The sequence below is a fragment of the Chiloscyllium plagiosum genome, chromosome 37 (genome assembly GCF_004010195.1).
Source record: "Chiloscyllium plagiosum isolate BGI_BamShark_2017 chromosome 37, ASM401019v2, whole genome shotgun sequence".
NCBI lineage: Eukaryota > Metazoa > Chordata > Chondrichthyes > Orectolobiformes > Hemiscylliidae > Chiloscyllium > Chiloscyllium plagiosum.
In genome coordinates this window covers 30,164,448-30,188,532 of record NC_057746.1, presented here as the reverse complement: position 1 = coordinate 30,188,532, position 24,085 = coordinate 30,164,448, and the positions used below count along the sequence as shown (strand labels likewise).

Below are 24,085 nucleotides of genomic sequence, written 5' to 3'. Positions count from 1 at the left end.
TGGGGCTCTCGGGCTCTTCCAGGAGACCAGGGCTTCACTTGATGAGATGTCACTCACTGTTAGGTCCTTTGGTAGATCAGAACCTGCAGAGAGAGAGAGAGAGAGAGAGAGAGAGCGCAAGAGAGAGAAAAGTGCTAAGGCTTTAACCATCTCAGAACAGCCCAAACCCCAATGAGGGGGCACAGAAAACACATAATGGGAGGCAAACTGGGACTGCATTCTGTCCCACAGCCCACTCCATCCAATACTCACCAGTGACAAAGCTGGTAGTGACTCTCGGACTCATCCTGTCTCCGCTGACACTAGAGATATCTGCTGTGTACTCAGTATTCACAGTGAGGCCAGTCAGCTGCAGCTGGGCTGAGTTACCGGGAACATCCCGGCTGACAGTGGCACCTGGTACAAACAGGCAGGAGAATCACTGAATACATTCAGATCTGACTAGGATACATGGACAGTGTCTATTCCAATGTGGAGTATTGGGGATATGGGGACAGTACGTGTCCCTGTATGGGGTTTGGGGATAAGGGGATATGGGGAGAGTGCATGTCCCTGTATGAGGTTTGGGGATATAGGGTCAGTGTGTGTCCCTGTATGGGGTTTGGGGATATGGGTACAGAGTGTGTCCCTATATGGGATTTGGGGATATGGGGACAGTGTGTGTCCCTATATGGGATTTGGGGATATGGGGACAGTGTGTGTCCCTATATGGGATTTGGGGAAATGGGGACAGTGCGTGTCCCAGTATGGGGTTTGGGGATATGGGGACACCATGTGTCTCTGTATGGGGTTTGAGGATATGGGGATAGTGTGTGTCCCTGTATGGGGTTTGGGGATATGGGGGCAGTGTGTGTCCCTGTATGGGGTTTGGGGATGTGGGGTCAGTGTGTGTCCTTGTATGGGGTTTGGGGATATGTGGACAGTGCGTGTCCCTGTATGGGGTTTGGGGATATGGGGATAGTTTGTGTCCCTGTATGGGGTTTAGGGGTGTGGGGTCAGTGTCCATCCCTGTGTGGGGTTTGTGGTTTGGTGATACGGGGATGATTTGTCCTATGTTGAGATGGTGTTGAGCTGGGTTTCCTGTGCTGGACATTCCCCACTCTCCTGGCCCCCTCACCGGCTTTGCTGCTGTAGGTGATGGTGTAGTGGTCAATGGGTGCAATCGCAGGTCTCCAAACCAGGAGGGCCATTGTCTCGGAAACATTCACAGCTTTCAGATTTGTCGGAGCATCCGGAGCTGAATGAACAGAAACACAATCCTGAGATTCTGTGTTATGCCCGCACAGAGTGTTCTCCTATTCTCTGTCTGGCAGTGTCTCCAACTGGCACAGTGCCTCATTGAACCCAAGGTGTGGTCATCAAGCTGGTTAATGCCTGCTTGCTCTCAGCTAACTAAATGTCTGTTCATGCCAATATGACATCAGCCTCACACCACTTTCTGCAATCGGCTTCAGTGTAGTGTCATATCAAACACCGTCTGCATTCCACAGTACAGTTCCTCCACTGTTCCCCCCGCCCCCTCCCCCCACCCCGTCACAACACATTACTTCCTCAAATAACTCTACAACATTTTCACCAAACCATGTTGACTCTGCCTGATTATCTTGACTGTTTCTGAATGGCCTCCTATAATGTTTGTAATCGGAGCCTGAACACCTTCCCTGTGACAGTGCTGAGCTCACTGGCCTGTAGTTTCCTCTTTTCACTCTGTCTCCCCTCTTCCATAATGGAGTTACAGTCATCGTTTTCCAAAGGACAGTGAGCAATGTTGGGGAGCAATGGGGTTCGGGGAGGGGGATGTTGTTGTTAGTCTGGAACAGGTTGGGGGCATGGGTAGGAGGAAAAGGGGGTTGTCCTAGAGGAGGGGATAGGTGGGGAATGAAGGAAGGCTGGGTGTGGGGAATTAGAATGGGATAGAAGGCAGGGAAGGGGGTGAGGCTCAGCAGATGCTGCTTGAGGTAGGAGAGACGTGGCATTCTGGAGGGAGAGAAGGGGGCAAGGTTAGTGAGTTTACAGATGATACCAAGAATGGTGGAGTAGTGGACAGTGAAGCAGGTTGTCTGGGAATGCAGAGAGATCCTGATCGACTGGGTCAATGGCCTGAGGAACAGCCATGGAGTCAGGTTTAATGCAGATAAATATAAGGTGTTGCATGTTGGTCGGTCAAGCCAGAAGCAGGACCTACACAGTCAATGGTAGGGCCCTGGGGTGTGTTATAAAACAAGGAGATTTAGGGGTGTTGGTTCATAGCTCCTTGAAAATACAGTCACAGGTAGATAGGACGGTAGGGAAGGCTTTGGGTATGCTTGCTTTCATCGGTAAGAGCATTTAGTATGAGTGTTGGGACATCTTGTCACAGGTGTACAAAACACTAGTGAGGCCACATGCAGTTGGTCACCCTACTATAGAAAATATGTTATTAAACTGGGGTAGAAAATATTTACTAAGATGTTGCCTGGACTGCAAGGTTTGAGTTGTGATGAGAGGTTGGATAGGCTGGGAGGCTTTTCACTGGAGCGTAGGAGACTGACGGGGTGACCTTACAGAGGTCCATAAAAACAAGAGTCATAGATCAGGTCGATAGCCAACAGTTTTTCCCCCTAGTCTTAGACAGGAGTCTAAGACTAGAGGGCAAAGATTTAAGGGGTGAGGTACAGAAGGCTCCAGGGACAATTCCTTTCACACAGAGGGTGGTGAGTGTCTGGAACAGAGCAAGTAGAGAAGGAGAGTCACATTTGAGAATCATGTGGACAGGTACCTGGATGGGATAGGAATGGACTGTCAAATGGGACCAGTTTAATTGTGAAGACCGGGCAGAATGGGCAAGAAGGGCCAAAGGGCCTGTTTGCACACTGTAGGCCTCTAGGGTTTCTGTGAGTACCTCAGCACCGGGGTGGAGGGGGTGCTAGAGTTCTAATTCACAAAGCAATATCCAGCCCCCATTCTCTCTCCCTACACCCACCCCCATACTCCACCCTCCCCCATCCCCACAACCATCCAGCAGCCCGACCCCAACTCCCCCCACCTTGCTCACCAGATGTGAAGTGGTCCAGGATGGGTGGACTCTCCGTGGCCCCCCGCACAGCCACCAGGTTGACCTCGTACTGGGTATCCGGGAGCAGGTCTCTCAGGGTGACGTTGGTTTTCCTGCCGGCTATCACCGTGCTCCTCGGTTCACCTGAAACAACATGGGTGGGGGGGTAGATCTCAGTTAATGTTTGCAGATGTGCTGGGGTTAAAGGTTACTGAGGATTGGTGTACAAAAGGGTTAAGGGTTGTCACCACAGGCTGTGCCAGAGGTTAAAGGTCAGCGACACACACACACACACACACACACACACACACAGCGAAACTCTCAGAAACTCTCAATGGATGCACTGAAAGTTAAAGGTCACTGAGCTGCAGCAAACCAGAGGGTTAAAGATCAGTTGTCCTGACTGAATGGTTAGAACACACATACAGACCCACACCCACACTCAGTTAGTGACTGACCACAGATCCTTGGCCTGGCCATCACCCTCTCACCTCGCTTCGTCGGGACGTAGAAGATCTTGAAGCTATCGACAGGCGCTGACGGCGCTGCCCAGTGGACGGTGACTGAGCTGTCTGTGAGATCGGAGAAACTCAGTCTGCTCGGACTCTCTCGAGCTGCAATTAAAATGACAAAAAGAGGAAGTGACAAACCCTGAGCGATTCACACAAACTCTCAGTCGATGCAGGAGACCAGAGGAACCATGTCATGTGGAGCCAGAGGAAGAGGGTGTCAGAATGAACAATTCCCCAATCCGTGTAAATGGGAGCAGAGTCTTCAACCATCGCCTGGCTGAAGAAAAAGAAAATGGCTCCTCAAACCTGAGAGGCTGTGATCTCGTGCCTTACTTTAATCAATCACAGACTACATTCTGTGAGTGCCTCTCACAACGGCCTTTATAAATTGACAAAATGTTCTTACTTTACCAAAAGGGCCCCGTGGCAACACAGATCCTTCGAATGGAGACAGGGGAAGTGCACCATGGGACATGAGGTAACTTACCCACAGTGCTTTGCAAGGCACCATTTTCATGGGGCTGAAAGGATGGCGTGGCGGCAGAGTAATGTTGAACAGTCGAACACTGACAAGACACTTTGATGAGGCAGTACAGTCTCTCCCAATACCCTGCACCACCCTTCCCTTCACCCCACACACCCCCATCCTCCAAAAATGTATCAGCCAAGATCCCAGGGTGGCCAGGCCACTCTGAACCTTCTCAGACGTGGATCTGACTTTGCTCACGTCAGATGTACCAGAGCAGTGGATTCTTTTCCAATTGATGCCTCATCTCTACAGTCCAGTATTACCTTCCAGCAGTCAAATCTCAGGCTGGCATGGATTACCCATCATTCCCTTTGTATCGGCCAACTGGTCCCAGTGCCTCCCGGAGATATGCAGGAGTGATATCGGAAGCAGGACGGTGGATGTGGTAGTGACTGTAGAGGATTGGAACCTCAGATACTGAACACAGTTCAACTGAAACCAGCACGCAGGAAGGAACGGGAGTGTTCCAGATGGAACAGAGTACAGGTGCTCTCTCGGTCTGCTTAGTCCCTGGTGTTCTTATCCCAGAAAACACTGAGCAGCCCAGTATATGGAGAGGAGGTCAAGAAAAAACAGCCAGCCTCAACACTGCCCCATCTAACCGCGCTGTTACACTCGGACTGCAAACAGAAACAAAGCCTGGGCCTGGGCCTGGGCCCAGGCAGGACGAGAGACTGTCCCAGGGAGCAACACGATTCTCCAGACTCTAGACTGTAAAAAGATAATCTAGTGTAAAATTATTAATGCTGCAAACGGAGGTCCTGAACTGGGGTGAAATTTGATAAAGAATAAAGAGAACAGAGTCAGTGTAGCCCTGAGGACACCGAATTAGTGAGCAGGGCATGTTAGTACCTGTTCGTGCCACGATGGGAATGGGTTCTGTTTGCTGGTTCTGTAACATGCCATAGAGGGAGATGAGGTACTCGGTGCTGGGGGCCAGGTCACCGATGGAGACACTGCGGAGGTTGCCTGGCACCGTGACCTCTTTGACCCCCAGCTGCCCCTCGGAGTCTCTATACTGGACCAAGAAAGAGTCAAAGGTCCCTTCCTCCACGGCCCAGCTGAGCTTGAGGCTGTGAGTGTTGATATCGGAGACTGAGAGTCTTCCCAGGGCACTGACACCAACGGTGTGAACAGGAACCGCTAGAGAGAGGAGGAAACGGACAGTTATCCAGGTGCATGAGGTGGGGTGGAGGGAGAGGGTTGTGGAGAGAAAACACAGAAGGTTTATTTTCATCTAAATCTGCACTTGTCTTAGTCCAGCAACAGAAACGGAATACAACCCAAATTTTCACCCTCTACTCCCGAATGCATGAGTAATTGTACTCACTCCCTGCTGGACTCCAGTTTTCACTCCTGTTATTCTCTGCACAAATCTCCCCAAACCCCTCAATTGGACTCAATTTGTAACAACGAACCAGTTATTTATTATCCTATACATAAACTCCATTATCCCATTGATTAGACTCAGTCCTGTATCAACATCCCACGTCATCAGCACAGAATTGTCGACTTTCCTGTCCCTCAGATGCTGCCTGACCTGCTGTGCTTTTCCAGTATCCCACTTTTTGACTCAACTTCCCCAGGTAATTGTTATTCTACACATAAAGAATGGCTCATGCCCAAAACATTGATTCTCCTGCTCCTTGGATGCTGCATGACCTGCTGCGCTTTTCCAGCAACACATTTTCAGCTCTGATCTCCAGCATCTGCAGTCCTCACTTTCTCCCATTCTACACATAAACCCCACTAAGCCCTTGTTTAGACTCCAGTCTATAACTCTCTCCTGGTTATCCTATATATAAAACCCACCCGAACCCCTCAACTAAATTCCAGCTTGTATTTCATTCCCAGCTACCTGCTTCTCTACACATAAACCTCCAAAACTCCTCAATTCAGTTTCTAACTCACTCTACACTACATATTATATTGTATGGATGACAGTGAATTCTATAAATACACGAGGGATTCTCTTCTGAAGTGAAACCTGTGAGGAAGAAATAAATGCCTCCAAAAGTTGTTTTATCTTTGCCCATTTGAAATTGAAGAGAATCAGGAACCTGGAAACAAAACACAGTTAATGACTGTGGGATTTCACACTGAAGCCTGTTCTCTCTGTAGATAAAATGCTAGCTGGTAATCTGGGGAGAGAGGGAAAATAGAAATGGGAAGCCAAGCATATTCCACATAAAACTTTGACCTGAGCATGAGCATGTAAAAATCTACACAACCAAGCCTTGCAGTAAGAAAAGCTCAATTGCATTTACCTCATTTTGTACATCTTTATTACTCACTAATTACATAGCATCTTCACACTGAATTATACTTCACTCAATCACACTACAGCAATGCCCAATAGGGCTGGAGCATCCTGCTATCACCTGTCTTAAAATGGCAGCGGTTTCCTTACCGACAGAAGCAATCAGAGAACAAAATGAAATATTTTCTTGCTCTCAGCCTCAAGATATTGCATGAGAATAGAGAGAGAGAGAGATGGAGGGAGAAAATATTTCACAAGGAGTGAAAAACCAAGACTAGCATTTGATCCATTCCTAGATTGCAAGTACCTGTGATGGTCAAGAGAGCCACCAATGGCCTGGAGAGCTGGCCATTGGACACCCCATAGAGGTAAATGGTGTAGTTGGTCGTAGGCCTCAGGCCTGTGATGAGGGCCGAGCGACGGTCACCAGTTACAGTGATATTCTGCAGAAGTTCAGACCCCTGAGCTTTGTACTGTATCAGGAAGGAGTCAAAGACAGTGTCAGCGGACCACAAGAGGAGGAGGGAGTCAGCCGTGATATTCGAGAACGAAAGGCTCCCAAACTTGCCAGATTTCACCAACTCTTTCTCTGCTGAAGCTAAAAAGAGGAGGAAGAGATACACAACACTTTACTGTTGGAGGAACTGCTGTTCGACTGTGAGAAGAATCATTTCCTTACAGTTTCTGGTGAACACAGAAAGGGGTCAGTCAGTAGTTTATGTTAGTATTCTGTAATCGTGGAATGGCCTGGCACAGGGAGAGGCCACATGACCATCCATGGCCGTGCCTGCTTTTTTCAAAGCGTTTCCCAATTAATCCCTTGCTGTTTACCCTGAGTGAATTGTTCCCTTTCGATTGTACAATGAATTTCCTCTGAACTGTTTTTATGAATTTGATTCAATCAAACCTTCAGCCATGTAGATCACACCAAACTACTCTGTGTGACAAAATGCTTCCCCATCTCCCAATCTTTATTCAGTAATCTCGAATGTGTCTCTTCTGTTACTGACCCTCCAGCCTCAGGAAGCAGTTTCTCCTTTCCTTAATCAAAACTATGTAGTTTGATAATTCTCCCTGTATCTTTCTCTGCTCCAAGCAGAGCAACCCTTAACTCTCTGATGTCCAAGAAATTCAAGAGAATTCAAATTAAATAATTGAGTTTTCCCAGTACATGCCACACTTGACAAATGGACAATGAAAGTGGGGATCATTCCAAGATGGCCGCTTCCCATTGGAGCTTAGAGCGGACTATAATGTACAGGATGGGAAAACTTCCAGTTCAGTCATTAAGACAGCTTTCCTGAGGGGACCGGTTTGTGAGGAATACCTGCAGTGGTTATTATAGTGGTTAGTGGCCTAGTCCGTCTGCTTCCGGAAAGCCCATAGAGAGAAACCAGGTACTTGGTACCAGGCCTCAGGCCTTCAATGAAGGACGAATGTTGATGAGCAGGCACTGTGAAGTTCTGCACCTCCTCAGATCCTTCCACTCTGTACTGGATCAGAAAGGAATCAAAGCCACTTTCAGCTGCCCAAAAGATTTGCAGGGAATCCTGCGTGACATTGTTCCCCGAAAGGCGGATCAGTTTCCTCAGCCTGCTGGGCTTTACACCATTGGTATCTATGGAAGCTAGAGAGAAAGCAGAGGGAAAAAAAAATCACAATTTAAAGACTGTACTCTGGATAAAAGGCCCCTCGCTGTAAACTAATGGGGCTTAACCTCCGAACCCAAACCTTATTCTTTCAGGTTGGTTTAAGTATCCACAGGGTCAACAGGAAGATGGGTGCAGTTCACAACAAATGGGTAAAAGAGAAGACACAAAATCTAACCCCAGACCTTTGCAGAAGCTGCATTTACTCTGCTGCTCCATCTTTCCCAGCTGGCTCTGGGAGCCTATAGGATAAAGGCCTGACCGGCATGTGTTTCCCTTGGATTGGGAGCTGCGAATTGGAATTCAGATGCAGAGATATCAGACTGGCTCACTGGGGAGGAGACACTGCTAGCAGAAGTAAAGAAACCATAGCGTTTGGTACAGAGGGATCATGGATCACTGTAGATAGATACGATGCATATATCATATAGAATCCGGTATATCTCGCATATAAACTATGGCATACAGCTAGAATTATTTACACTATAGATTATGATAACTCCACACAGTTATAAGAACTATATTTGGTACAGATTCACTGAGTTACATTGTGACAAGGAGTGTATAACTTATAGATACCAATATCATTCTTAAGAGTTTATATCTGAAACTAATGTGTATTAATCTTTTTTGTGAAAAAACTCAGCTTTTTTTTGGTTTATTTCGACTGTATGTTACAGTATAAATCAAAAGAGCTACAAGTACTGTATATTATGCATCAGATCCATAGATGATGCCACAATGTATGTTATATAAATCCACAGAGCTTTATAGACAGTATATATAAAACCATAGAGTTATATACACATAGATTATGGCTCAGATCCATAGAGCTCTATATGCTCTATGGTATGATATAAATCTACAGAGCTATGCACACAGTATATTATGGTACAGATCAGTAAAGCTATACACACATATATATATATATATATATATATATATATATAATATAAATCTATATTATGGTATAAAATCGCAGAGCTATGTACACTGTATATTGTTATAAAACACAGTTGTATACACAGTACATTGTGGTAGAGAACCACAGAAATATATACACTATGTTATAGTAGAAAACCACAGAGCTATATACACTGTACATTATGGTAGGCAACCAGACTGCTGTATACACTGCATATTATGGCAGAGAACCACGGAGCTATATACACTGTATATTGTAGTAGAAAACCACAGATCTGTATACATGGTATATTAAGGTAGAGAACCTCAGAGTTGCATAAGTTGTGTATTATGATAGTGAGCCACAGAGCTGCATACACTTTATATTATGGTAGAGAACCACAGAGTTATATACACTGTATATTATGGTAATGAGCCATAAAGCTGTGTACACTGTATATTATAGTAATGCATCAAAGAGTTATACACACTGCATATTATGGTAATACACCAAAGAGCTGTATATACTGTATATTATGGTAGTGCACCATAGCATTGTATATACTGTATATTATGGTAGTGCACCATAAAGCTGTATATACTGTATATTATGATACGGCTACATTCTCAGAAGCAGCAGATTAACTGATGCTGACAGCAACAACAAACAGACCGCGGGAAATTTGCAACAGAGTGAATGGTGCTGCTCTGGCACCAGAGAGAGAGAGAGAGAGACCAGGATAAATAGCAGATAGGGAGTAGTATGTCTGGTGGTTTTACAGAAGAGCTTTGATTCTAATGATCTGGTGAATGAGTTGGATGACAAAACAGTTTGCCAGTTGTGCCAGTGGGGTGGCAGGATACAGAGCACAGAATACTGAGCCAAGTATACTGAATACTCACCTACAGAAGAGGAAAGGCAGACGAGAGGGGGAATGATCCATGCAGCGATGGAGGAACAGGAGTCTGAGCTGAACAGGGCGGTTAGACTGACAGGAAGAAACAACATCAGCTCTGGAATATGATCCAGGAACTCGGGACTTGAATAAACCACTTCACACCCTTCCTCAGCAGGAAGGGAACAGAAAATCTCACTCACAGGGGGAATGGGAATGATGGAAATGGCAAGGAATGAGGATTGAAGAGATGATAAGGAATGGGAATTGACAATATGATGAGGAATGGGAAATGAAGAGATGATAAGGAATGGGAATTAAAATTATGATAAGGAATGGGAATTGAAGAGATGATTAAAAAATGGGAATTGAAGACATGGTGAGGAATGGGAATTGAAGAGATGATAAGGAATGGGAATTGAGAATCACTTGGATTAGAAAGTAGTTTTGCTTTTATTTCTGACAGTGGGTCCAGGCCAGAATTTGTTGCCTCTCACTCTGACTGCCCTGGAGGGGGCAGTGGTGAGCTGCCACCTTAAAACGTTACATTCTGTTGGATTTGGGGACCTTCATTTGCATATTTCCACTGCGGCTCGTTAACACATTTTAGGGAGTGAAGACACAATTACAGGGAAACAGCAATGGCAGAAAGGACAAGAAATCGAACTGAAAAATCACAAGGAATGGAAAGGAATCATCCCTTGATTGAGAACAGACCTATTTGGAGAACAGAGAAAGAAGCAGCCCACAAACCAAAGAAAAATCAGAGAAAAAGATGTGAGTTTCAAAGTTTGCACCAACTTGGGGTGAAAGTTGGTCAAAGCAAAACTTGCCAATTCCTGGCATTTTCGCCAAGCAGGCCGAGGTTACCAGGTTGGCATGGATGCTGTCCAGAGATGAAAGTCAGGAAATATTTGTCCGCTTTGCTCAAAGCGCAGCAAAGAAAATATTTCCCAGCCCAGAAAACCTCTTGCTTGGTGGCATCGCTACCTGTGGTCGTCACGACGATCGAAAGCGGCCTGGTGTGACGGCCCCTGGACACTCCATAAATGTAGATGGCGTATTTGATGGTAGGCCTGAGGCCTATGAGGACATACGAGCGACGGTTCCCAGACACCCGGAGCTTCCTCACTTCCTCGGAGCCCTGGGCTCTATACTGAATGACGTAGGAATCAAAGGCCCACTGTGTTGACCAGGAGAGCTCCAGAGAGTCAGCTGTGATGTTAGAGACAGAGAGGCTGCCCAAGGCCTTCACCTGACTGGGCCTTACACCTTCCTTCACTAGAGGCAGGAGATAGAGAGAGGCTGGTAATATATCATGCAACAATATCCCAAAGAGTTCCTGCCTGGAAGAATGAAGAAGAACATGCAAACCTACAATGCTTTGCACTACCTCTGAACATCTCAAAGCCAATGAAGTAATTCTGCAGTGTTACAAAGGGAGGAAATTGATTTACATTCAGGAGGCTCCGAAAAAAACAGCAATTACTGGATCATCAGACGTTTACTGATGTTGGCAAAGGATAAAGTACTAGCCAAGGGCATGAGGGAGAACTTGAAACAGCGGCGCTAGGATCTTTTCCCATCTGCTGAGGGAGCAGACAGGGACTCAGTTTAAAGTCATACTTGAAAGACGGCACCTCTGACAGTGCAGCACTCTCTGTAAGTGTCAGCCTGCACTCTGCAGGATTCCCTGAGAACAAACTTTGATTCCCTGAGAACCTGTGAGTCAGAGTCCAGAGTATGACACACTGGTAAACGTTTCTGGTCTGATACCAATGTGTGGTGGTGTCAGGATGCAGCTGCAGAGAGTAATCGGTAAAGTGTGAGGGTCTGAGACACAGGCTATTCCCACTCTTGAGATGTGGGAGACTGACCATTAGCTGAGGGAGTTAAGGATTAATTTAATGATTTCCTGCTACTTTAAACTCAACTTTGAGAGTAGGACAAGCGACTGAGGATGAGATCCGTCACTTTGGGCAATGTTGGGGGAACAACCTGTTTTGAAACCACCTCTATTCCTCTCAAAGGGATTACTAACAGCTTGCAAACAGGCCATTCAGCCCAACCAGTTGATGTTGGTTTTACGCGTCACGTGAACCTCCTCCCTTGCTTCTGCACCTCACCACCACCCCCTCCAAAAACACACACAAACACAAAATGTCACCGGCATGAAGAACTTTCCAAAGCTCATTTGAAAACAGAGGTGGTGGTCACCGTAGTGATGGCTCACTTCGCTGCAGATGGGGAGAACGGGAAATGGAATTGAATTGGAGGAAATGCTGAGGGGTTGCAGAGATAATTCCCAGTGCGCACGGTAGTCTCGCCTCTAGTTTGATCCCAAGATACCTGTGGTGGAAGCCACAAAAGCCATCAGTTTTGTGACTTGGCCTTGAAAGACCCCGTAGAGATAGATGGTGTATTTGGTGCTGGGTCTGAGGCCTGTGATGAAGAATGACCTCTGATCTCCAGCCACGGTCAAATTGCTCACAGTCTGGGAGCCGTGGGCTCGGTACTGGATCAGAAAGAGTTCATACACTCGGCCCACCATCCAGGAGAGCTGCAGGGAGTCTGCTGTGATGTGAGATACACCGGGTCGGACCGGTGTCTTCGCTGTCGGACTGACCTCATCTGGGGAGTCTACAGGAGAGAAACGGCATGAGAATCTGTTACCAGTTGAATTGACGCATTCTCAACGACCAACAGAACCACACAATGGTCAGCCCAAAATCGGCCCGTGTTGTGTCTCTGCAAGAGCGACTCTCCTAAACCCCACCACATCCCCCAAATTCCCTCTTTAGCCCTGATCTCTTCAGATAATGATCCAATTTCATTTCAAAAGCTCTGATTCCGTCACACCGTCAGGTTTTTGAACTATTGCTGTGTGAGAACTCCCCTCCTGATAGCGCTGCAGCATCTATCTGCAACACTGAGGACCACAGGGCTTCAAGCAGACAGCTCATCGCAGCCATTTCTCAACTCATTCAGGAGGACACGGGCAAGGGATTCTGGCCCAGCCAGTGACACAGACAACAAACACCTTTCCTCACGTCTCTACTTCTTTTGCCCAATTACCTCAAACCTGTCCCCTCTGGATCTTAATCCTTCCACCAATGGAAACAATTTCTCCTCATCCTCCCAGCCTAGGCCCTCACCATTTTGATCACTCCTACCAGGGAGACACTACTTCTATTTGTTTTCTCAGAGGGAGAATTCGATTGAAATGCTCAATCTGAGAGAGCTCATGGGTAAAGAGCAGGGCATGATGGGTAAGGACTACTTCACGTAAGGCTTTTGTCCTGAACTGGAATGCGCTGTCTGAAAGGCTGATGGAAGTAGATTCATCGAGAATTTTCAAACAGCATTTTGGACCTACAGCTGGACAGGAGAAACGTTCAGGAATGTGGGGAAACGTTGGGCTGGTGGGGGACTGGTACAGGCCCAAGGGGCCAAATGGCCTCCATTGAGAGATGCCATGGATCCTATGCATTCCTGGAAGATCCAAAATGGGAAGCTCAGCTGTCACATAGACGTGACGGCGTGGCAGGGACAGACCAACTGTTCATTTCCAGGGGTAGATTCCGAGCCGCCAGCTACAATTCAGCAAGGCATCAGAGTAACAGTCTGACAGCTAACCTGACCCGATAGACACAGAACACACAGGCAGCTTCCTGCAGTGATCCTAACCAACCAAACTATTTACAAATGGCAGGATGGAGGGTGGTCCTTAGAAACACATTCTTGAAGGGCATATTGATGAATAGTCCCAGAAGGGAAGAAATTTGGAGATCAGAAAGTCAGGAACACAGGCAAAATGGCACTGGGAAGTATTTACTGGAGAAGGAGGAAAAATGGAGAGGAAGAGGAAAAAAAGTTCAGTGAAACAACATTAAATGATGTGACAAAGAATATCAGTCTCCAGAGAAATTTTGAGACAAAACGCTATCACACATTCTTCTGGAATGGAAAGGTATTGGGGGATCTCTCAGATTGTGAACCGAAGAGATAACAAAGACTGGGAATTGAAATGATTACGAGGAATGGGAATTGAAGTGATGATGAGAAATGAGGATTGAAGAGATGACAAGGAATGGGAATTGAAGAGACGTCAAAGAATGGAATTGAAGAGATGATGAGGAATGGAAGTTGAAGTGATGACAAGGAATGAGGATAGAAGATATGACAAGGAATGGGAATTGAAGTGATGACAAGGAATGAGGATAGAAGATAGTATAAGGAATGGGAGTTGAAGATATGACAAGGAATGGGAATTGAAGAGATGTCAAGGAATGGGAGTTGAAGAGATGAGGAATGGAAGTTGAAGTGATGACAAGGAATGGGAGATGAAGAGTTGACAAGGAAAGAGGATTGAAGAGATGACAAGGAATGACATGGATTTACTTTTTGATTGTGGGCAGGATTATGTATTTATATAGAGAATATAAACATAGAGAGAAAGTGAAAATCCCGTAAACAAAGGCTGATTGAGAGGGTAATGTGCAGAGTTTGGAGGAACAGATTTCCCATGTAAGCTTTCTGGAACTTGGTGCTGGTCTGAGGGGAATGTTTCTGCTGCTTTCAGGCCTCTGTGCCCAGGCGGTCTGAAACCTGTGGCCTATGTCCGAGAGAGGAAAAGAGAGAGAGAGAGAAAACCACACGAGCTGATCAGACACTTCCGCCTTGAGACCCCGAGCAGCCTTACCGCTACCTCATGAAGGAAATATTTGCCTTTTCCAATGAGGAATTGCTGAGGAAATATTTCCAGTCAGACCTGCCTGCTGCAACCAGTGTACCTGCGGTGGTGACGGTGATGGACAGGGGTGTTGTGTGGCGCCCACTGGACACTCCGTAGAGGTAGAAGGTGTACTTGGTAGTAGGCCTGAGGCCTGTGATGACATGTGATCGAGTCTGGCCACTCAGAGACTGTTTCTGCACCAGCTCTGATCCCCGGGCTCTGTACTGCACAACGTAGGAGTCATAGTCCCTCTGGGCTGCCCAGGACAGTCTGACTGAGTGAGGGGTCAGCGCCAAAGCAGAAATGTTGCCCAGCTCTTTCTTCTCACTGGGTTCCATGATAACCGTTCCTGTGGAAGCTGCAACAACATCAACTCAGATTTATATAGTACACGTCACGAGGCACCTCACATTGACCAAAGATAGGCAAACAGGTTTGTCGTAAGAATAACCTACAGGAGGAGAGATTCAGAGAGATTTAAGGCAGGCCTTGGTGACAGCTCATGGTTCATTGGTGAAGGATTAGAATCAGGGCAGCCGAGTGTTGTGGAACTGGAGCAGATTCCGGGGATAGGGAAGTGCCAAAGCCATGAAAAGGTTTGAACAGAAGAATAAGAATTTTAAGATCAAGCTGTCACTGAACCAGCAGCATGAGGGGGAATGGGAGAGATGCTGAGCAGGATTTGACCACACCCAAGTAAACATGAGGGTGCAGGAAGATCAGAAGGAAGCCTCAAGGGACCTGAACAGGCAAATCACCCCGAGGTCAGAGGTCATCCATCGTCAACCAACAGTTCATAAACACTAGTAAGTATGTGAGTGAGTGTACATATCCGTGTGTGTATGTGTATCTACATGTGTGTATCTGTGTGGGCATGAACACACATCTGCTTGTATGCATATGTGTGTATGCATCCATGTGCATGAATATCCATGCATGGAGGTGTGTATGTCCGTGGATGTGGGTGGAGGTATGTGTGTGGGAGGTGGGGAGTGTGCGGGGAGCAGACTGAGGAAACACAAATGTGAGAGTGGGAGACAGCTACGTGTGAAACAGTGACGCGTGACTCTGACTTTATCCATGTGCAATGCACCAGACACAATAAATATCAAGGGAAATGGGATCCAAGCCCACAGGAAACAGGCAGCCCCTCAGATTCCAATGGCTGAGAAAGACCGATATCAGTGAGACAGAACCATAAACAAGGAGAAGTTTGTCACCAAGGTAACAGTGTACATACTGAGCTGTGTGCAGTTATTAACTTAAAGGTGGCAGGTAACACATGTCAAAACCCTATCAATCAGTTTTGTGAAAATAGTTGTGTTGATAAGTGGATAGAAAGTTGGAATAATTCGCACAGATAAGAGATATCAGTAAAATAGCAAACATGAACACATTCCTTAGATTGATTGTTTAAAAATCTACCTGTGGTGGTCACTACGCTAGTCAGTGGCTTTGTGCGCTGGCCCTTAGCGACCCCATAGAGACGGACAGTGTAGACGGTGGTAGGCCTCAGGCCTTTGATGGAGGTGGACCTTTGGTCCCCGGTCATGGTCAGGTTGTACACTCCCCGGGGCTCCGAGGCGCTGTACTCTATCAAAAAGGAATCGAAGCCCTCGCTCGCTGTCCAGGAGAGTTTGAAGGACTGAGCCGTGATGTGAGAGACAGAAAGGTCACCAAGTCTATTTGGCTTCACAGTGTCTTTAGCTGCAGAAGCTAGGAAAGGGAAAAAAAGAGGCAAGATGTTACTGGGTAGGAAGGATGATTCTGAGGCTGTCAGTCCCCGGTGGTATCAGTGGCTGATGCCCAGATCCTCAAGGTGACACTGAATAAAAAGGAGGAAGATGGAGGAGGCCTTTGAACAGGCAAAGGGGCAGGAGGAGCCAGCACCGTACAGCAGCTCATCCAATCAGTTCCGGGCTGATCTGCTGATCTCACTTACCCACTTTACATTCCCTTTGCTACTCTGATACAATAAACAGTGTTCCACTTCATTCTGGAAACCTCCAACTGATCCTCAGCCCCCACTCTGGGCAATCTGGCTCTATCCTTCAGTTACTCCCCACAGACTTCACCCACCCCACCAGCTGTCGGCTTATCTCCATATCGATCCGATGAGATCCTTTGGTCAGTGAGAACGCTTCGATCAAAATCTTCAGGAGACAAAAAGCCAAATTGACACCAAACTGGCTTCATTAATTAACATAGACAATCCCACCAAAGTAAAACAAAAAATCCACAGGGGTCTTGTGGCACAGTAGTAGTGTCCCTATCCTGGACCGGGAGGCCTGGTATGGACGAATATCCTGTACATTATTCAGAAAGGTCGAGCGTCACTCACCTCCGATCAATAAGAGGACGACTGGGGCCCGTGTGAAAACCAGCCTTGGAGCATTCTTTGGCCTCCCACGTGTGTGGTAAAGAAAGTTCCAATAGAGATCCATTCAGAATGCAGGATTCAGACTCCTTTCCAATAACTGGCACTGAGTGTGGGAATGGGAGAGCTGGACTGGTCTCTGTTGACGATGTGATCCCTAATGGTGGTTGGGTGGGGTGGGGAGGGTAGGAGGAGTCTGTTTGATATTACCCAACCCCCCCCTGTCCCCGTAAAGACACACCCCATAGTCAATCGCAGCCAGAGTTGTGGGACTAAAACAATTAAGGGATGATGGACAATCGTTAGGCCCTAGTTCACCACAGGAACGGGAAAAGAGATACACATTTGAACATAATATGGTGAGAATCACCATGTCAGGCTATTACATGACTGGTCTGTGAGTGCCTCTGAATATGAGCTGAAACCTTGGCTGACAGATCCAACAACAATTCCCTGACACCATCCACTTCCGACAATTCGAAATGAAGACAATGATCATGGAGCAGGCCCTGGTTCACAGCCAGGGGGAATGATGGAGTGATTCTGGATAAGAAATGGTGGGAACGCCAATCCCAGTGAAGAGACAGGAACAATCGATAACTGTTCCGAGGTTCTCCCCTCTCTCTCCCAACACAGAACTCACTCCAGCATTGACACAGCACTCGGCCCTTTAAAGATGTTTCAAACAGCAACAGAGCTTCAAGTAACACAAGAGTTAAAGGCACCTCATTTTCGCCTAAAGCAGATTGTAAGAACTACAACAACTTGCATTAATCTAGCACAATTAGACCAGTTAAACATGGCATTTGTATGCCATGTTCTGTGTTCTATGACACAGAGTCAGTTAAGGAGATTGCAGGACAAGTGACCAAAGATTGACTAAAGAGACAGAATTGAAGAAGTGCCGTAAAGCAGTGAAGGGAAATCACAAAGTTTAATCACATTAAAGTGGAACAATATCCTTTATGACCATTAATAGCCCTGCTTCAGTCTCAGCACAGTGGGAATCTCTGCACCATCTCTATCAGTGAACCAGGTAAGCTCTGAGAGACGAACAGTTGATCTCTGTGTGCACCATCTCGAGAGCTGCAACATTATATTTTGCATTCAGTTGTATCACTCCGACTAACAGACGTAATTCACGACAGATCTGGATAGCGTTCAAAACAATACTTTTCACTGCCTTTCAGGACATGTCACACTAAACAAATCAAATCAAGTCAAATCTCTCCTGAGCATTCTCTGTTCTGAGGAGGACAGTTCACAAGACTCTTATCATCACCAACCTTCCTCTGTCCTGGGACAATTCTCAATCTCCTCAGCTGCCTCTCAAAGGCCCTTCCTGTAGCCTACTCCCTGAAGGATAAAGAGATTGATAGAAAGAACAGGAAGGACATCCCTCCTCTCAGACCGTGTTTGTGATATCTGCTGTAGTGGAAGGACAAAGAGCAAAGTCACAGACACATCATCACTCGAATGACCAATGGGGGATGTTCATCATTGCTCTGAGTGCAAAGGGCCAATGAAGAAAGGATGGCCAACTATGATGTGTCACAGAGTTGTCACAGCTGAATAGACAGTGCAGAGGTGTTCAAGTAAAGTCATTGGGGATGTCCAAGATTCACAAAGATGAATCATAGGAGGATATTTATACACAGCTCCTGAATGCAGGTGGATGTTATAAATATATCAGAAACTTGCACATCTCTGAAGGAAGAGACAAGACTAGAATGGGGAGCCTCAGTGCTGCCCTGATGTGATAACTGGGCACCATCGCTTGAGTCTTTGTGTTGGCGTTTACACACGTTCACAACAGTGCAGCCCACTGTCTGGCCCCTCCCCCACTGATTGGAGTTACTTATTTCACCGCAGTCACCCGTCCAGAGTGACCAACATCGCCATAGCAACAGATAAAATATACTGAGGTGCAAAGTGGAAGAGAGATGAGAGAGAAAGTGCTGGAAGCCTTTAAGCACCTCGAGAGGGGAATGGTCAGTGAAAATATTTTCCCTCAGAAAGGTGTCCAGTCGAAATGAGGAAAATATTTTTCGCTGAAGTTCAGCAGCAGCTCCAGATGGAGAATGGGAATTGGCCATTTGCTGAATGACAGGTACCTCTTGTGGTTACCACAGATGTTGACAGTGCTGTGCGCTGGCCTCTGGAAATCCCATAGACGGTAACGCTGTATTTGGTGCTAGGCCTCAGGCCTGTGATGAGGTAGGAACGGCGATTAGCCATCACCGTCACATTCTGCACGCTCCGGGACCCCACGATTCTGTACTCGATGAGGAAGAAACCAAAGACCAGCTCTGTCGTCCAGGAGACCCGCACAGAGTGAGCCGTCACCGTGGAAACAGAAAGAGGGCCCAGTTTAACAGGTTTGACCACAGCCTTGTCTGACAGGGATGGACGGGAAGGGTAGGAGGGCAGGAAAGAGAAACATGTTAAATTTTCAACAGGGGGTCAAACTAAAACTCAGGTCAACAACCCAGAGAAACAGCAGAGGATGTAAATTAGAATAAAGTTTCACTCAAGCTGAGGGGCAATACCTGCGGTCTTGGCAGAGGTGGTCAGCGGTCTGCTGCGTTGGTCACCAGAGAACCCGTAGACATGCAGCCTGTAGGTGGTGCTCGGTCTCAGGCCTGTGATGACAGCAGATTGACGGTCACCGGTTATCGGGAGCTCGCTCACATCCTCTGAGCCCTCAGGGCCGTATTCAATCAGGAAGGAATCATAGGATCTCTCTGTTTCCCAGGAGAGTTTGAGGGAGTCGGCCGTGACCTTAGACACTGAGACCTTGCCCAGATCCACCACCGTGAGCGGCCTCTGACCCTCTTTATCTGTGGAGGCTACAATTCAAAATGAAGACAATGATCATGAATCAGGTCCTGGTTCACAGCCCGAGGGGAATGATGGAGTGATTCTGGACAAGAAATGGTGGGAATGGCCATCCCAGTGAAGAGACAGGAACACTCGACAACTGTTCCGAGGTTCTCCACTCTCTCTCCCAACACAGAACTCACTCCAGCATTGACACAGCACTGAGCACATTAAAGATGCTTCGAACAGCAATGCAGATCCAAGAAACACAAGGTTTAATGGCGCCTCATTATCAGTCAATGCAGGTTGTGACAACAATAACAACTTGCATTAATCTAGCACCATTAATGTAGTCAAACAGCCATATGAGCATTTTGATATGGCATTTGACACTGATTCAGTGACAGAGATTTCAAGACAAGTGAGTATAAGTTTGACCAAAGAGACAGAATTGAAGAGGAGTCTTAAAGCAGGAAAGAGAAATCACAAGGTGTCATCACATTAAAGTGTAACAATATCCATTATTACCTTTAATAGCCCAGCTTCAATCTCAGTACAGTGGGAATCTCTGTGACCTTTCTATCAGTGAACCAGGTAAACATTATATTCTGCATTCTGTTCTATTACCCTGATGTACGTATGTTTGGTACAATTAGACCGGATAGCATTCAAAGCAATACTTTTTCACTGCATTTTGGGACATGTCACAATTCTAAATCAAATCAAATCTTTGAGCAAAAATTGCTTCATTACGCGCCTCTATTTAACTGATTATTTTAAATCCCTGCAGTCAGATCAGTTTACTCACTGATTCTGAACTCTTTCGAGAAACAGAGTGGTTAGAATTGGCTCAAAGCTTCTGTGTCAATTCTGTTTCAGAGCAATTCCTACAGACACTCTCCGCTATCTATTACCAAGAACCTGTCCTATCACTCCACTTCAGCGAAGGACACAGTTCTGTTGGGAAAGCCTCTGTTGAACTGGAGATATGCATTCCATGTCAATATGAGGTTAAAGATCGTGTGAAAACCCTTGAATATTTTAGAGACAACGTTCAAATCTCTCCTGAGCGTTCTCGTTCTGAGGAGGACAGTTCTCGAGACTCACATCATCACTAACCTTCCTCTGTCCTGGGACAATTCTAGTCAATGTCCACTGCTGCCTCTCAAAGGCCCTTCCTGTAGCCTACTCCCTAAAGGATAAAGAGATTGATAGAAAGGACAGGAAGGACAGGACTCCTCTCAGGCCGTGTTTGTGATGCCTGCTGTAGTGGAAGGACAAAGAGCAAAGTCACAGACACATCATCACTCGAGGGACCAATGGAGGATGTTCATCATTGCTCTGAGTGCAAGGGGCCAATGAAGAAAGGATGGCCAACTTTGATGTGTCACAGAGCTTTCACAGTAGAATAAACAGCACAGAGGTGTTCAAGTTAAGTCAGTGGGGATGTCCATGATTCACAAAGATGAATCATAGGAGGATATTTATACACAGCTCCTGAATGCAGGTGGATGTTATAAATATATCAGAAACCTGCACATCCCTGAAGGAAGAGACAAGACCGGATTCGGGAGCCTCAGTGCTGCCCTGATGTGATAACTAGGCACCATCGCTTGGGCCTTTGTGTTGGTGTTTACAAAAGTCCCCGACAGTCCAGCCCACTGTCCGGTCCCTCCGTCACTGACTGGAGTTACTTGTTCCACTGCAGTCACCAGCCCAGAGTGACCAACATCGCCATAGCAACTGATAAAATATATTGAGGTGTAAGTGGAAGAGAGATGAGAGGGAGAGTGAGGGAAGCCTTTAGGAGCCTCGAGGGAGGATTGGTCAATGAAAGTATTTTCCCTCAGAAAGGTGTCCAGTCAAAATGAGGAAAATATTTTTCGCTGAAGTTCAGCAGACGCTCCAGACGGATAATGGGGATAACTGACTGGGAATTCTATTGGCCATTTGCTGAATGACAGTTACCTCTTGTGGTTATCACAGATGTTGACAGTGCTGTGCGCTGGCCTCTGGAAATCCCATAGACGGTGACGGTGTATTTGGTGCTAGGTCTCAGGCCTGTGATGAGGTAGGAACGGCGATGGGCCATCACCGTCACATTCTGCACGCTCCGGGACCCCACGATTCTGTACTCGATGAGGAAGGAACCAAAGACCAACTCTGTCGTCCAGGAGACCTGCACAGAGTGAGCAGTCACCGTGGAAACGGAAAGAGGTCTCAGTTTAACGGGTTTGACCACGGTCTTGTCTGTCAGGGCTGGACAGGGAAAGGGAAGGTGGGAGGGCAGGAAAGAGAAACATGTCAAGTTTTCAACAGTGGGCCAAACCGAACCCAGCTCAACAATGTCAGTGAATCACCAGAGGAGGTCAATTAGAACAAAGTGTCTCTCAGGCTGAGGGGCAATACCTGTGGTCTTGGTGGAGGTGGTAAGCGGCCTGCTGCGTTGGTCACCAGAGAGCCCATAGACATGCAGCCTGTAGTTGGTGTTAGACCTCAGGCCTGTGATGACAGCAGATTGACTGTCACCAGTTACCGGGAGCTCGCTCACATCCTCTGAGCCCACCGGGCCGTATTCAACCAGGAAGGAATCATAGGAACTCTCCGTTTCCCAGGAGAGTTTGAGGGAGTCGGCCGTGACCTTAGACACTGAGACCTTGCCCAGATCCACCACCGTGAGCGGCCTCTGACCCTCGTTATCTGTGGAGGCTACAATTCAAAATGAAGACAATGATCATAGATCAGGCCCTGGTTCACAGCCCGAGGAGAATGATGGAGTGATTCTGGACAAGAAATGGTGGGAATGGCCATCCCAGTGAAGGGACGGTGAACAGTCAGGAACACTCAATAACTGTTCCGAGGTTCTCCCCTCCCTCTCCCAGCATAGAACTCACTCCAGCATTGACACAGCACTGAGCCCATTAAAGATGCTTCGAACATCAATGGAGCTTCAAAAAATACAAAGATTAATGGCGCCTCATTATCAGCCAATGCAGATTGTGAGAACAATAACTTGCATTAATCCAACACCATTAACGCAGACAAACAGCCATATGAGCGTTTTGACACAGATTCAGTTACAGAGATTTCAGGACAGGTGAGTATAAGATTCACTAAAGAGACAGAATTGAAGAGTGGTCTTAAAGCAGGAAAGAGAGAACACAATGTTCCATCACATTAAAGTGTAACAATATCCATTATTACCTTTAATAAGCCGGCTTCAGCCTCAGCACAGTGGGAATCTCTGTGACCTTTCTATCAGTGAATCAGGTAAACATTATACTCTGCATTCTGTTCTATTACCCTGATGTATGTATGTATAGTATGATTCGTCTAGATAACACGCAAAACAATACTTTTCACTGCATTTCGGGACACGTCACGTTGTAAATCAAATCAAATCATTGAGAGAAAATTGCTTCATTATGCAGCCTTTGACTTTTTTAAATCCCTGAGCTCAAATCAGTTAACTCACTGATTCTGAACTCTTTCGAGAAACCGAGATTGGTTAGAATTGACTTAATGTGTTAATTCTGTTTTCAGACCAATTCCTATGGACCCTCTCCGCTATCTATTACCGAGAACCTGACCTACCATTCCACTTCAGAGAATGACCCATTTCTGTTGGGAAAGCCTCTGTTGAACTGGAGATATGCATTATATGTCAATGTGAGGTTATACATCGGGTCAAACGCCTTGAAGATTTTAGAGACAACATTCAAATCTCTCCTGGGCGTTCTCTGTTCTGAGGAGGACGGTTCGAGACTCACATCATCACTCACCTTCCTCTGTCCTGGGACAATTCTCAATATGCTCAGCTGCCTCTCAAAGGCCCTTCCTGTAGCCTACTCCCTAAAGGATAAAGAGATTGATAGAAAGGACAGGAAGGACGTCCCTCCTCTCAGACCGTGTTTGTGATGCCTGCTATAGTGGAAGGACAAAGAGCAAAGTCACAGACACGAATGACCAATGGGGGATGTTCATCATTGCTCTGAGTGCAAAAGGCCAATGAAGAAAGGATGGCCAACTATGATGTGTCACAGAGTTGTCACAGCAGAATAGACAGTGCAGAGCTGGTCCAAGTAAAATCATTGGGGATGTCCAAGATTCACAAAGATGAATCATAGGAGGATATTTATACACAGCTCCTGAATGCAGGTGGATGTTATAAATATATCAGAAGCTTGCACATCTTTGAAGGAAGAGACAAGTGGGTTGCATGGTGGTACAGTGGTTAGCACTGCTGCCTCACAGCGCCAGAGACCCGGGTTCAATTCCTGCCTCAGGCGACTGACTGTGTGGAGTTTGCACGTTCTCCCCGTGTCTGCGTGGGTTTCCTCCCACAGTCCAAAGATGTGCAGGTCAGGTGA

At 46.6% G+C, this 24,085-nt stretch overlaps 1 protein-coding gene across 1 annotated transcript in view; it reads right to left on the bottom strand.

The window, feature by feature from the left end:
* The window catches only part of LOC122541552 (tenascin-X-like), a 110,919-nt gene that overhangs the window by 1,786 nt on the left and 85,048 nt on the right, over positions 1-24,085 (bottom strand). Inside the window, exons 37-53 of the mRNA XM_043678381.1 lie at positions 22,125-22,424; positions 21,684-21,974; positions 19,445-19,744; positions 19,010-19,291; positions 16,860-16,964; positions 15,944-16,234; positions 14,577-14,876; positions 12,133-12,423; positions 10,774-11,064; positions 7,663-7,962; positions 6,643-6,933; positions 4,928-5,218; positions 3,526-3,648; positions 3,035-3,178; positions 1,118-1,237; positions 253-396; positions 7-83 (exon numbers count right to left, since the gene is read on the bottom strand). Coding sequence (XP_043534316.1) covers positions 7-83; positions 253-396; positions 1,118-1,237; positions 3,035-3,178; positions 3,526-3,648; positions 4,928-5,218; positions 6,643-6,933; positions 7,663-7,962; positions 10,774-11,064; positions 12,133-12,423; positions 14,577-14,876; positions 15,944-16,234; positions 16,860-16,964; positions 19,010-19,291; positions 19,445-19,744; positions 21,684-21,974; positions 22,125-22,424 — 3,941 coding nt within the window. The remainder of the gene's footprint in view (positions 1-6; positions 84-252; positions 397-1,117; positions 1,238-3,034; positions 3,179-3,525; positions 3,649-4,927; positions 5,219-6,642; positions 6,934-7,662; positions 7,963-10,773; positions 11,065-12,132; positions 12,424-14,576; positions 14,877-15,943; positions 16,235-16,859; positions 16,965-19,009; positions 19,292-19,444; positions 19,745-21,683; positions 21,975-22,124; positions 22,425-24,085) is intronic.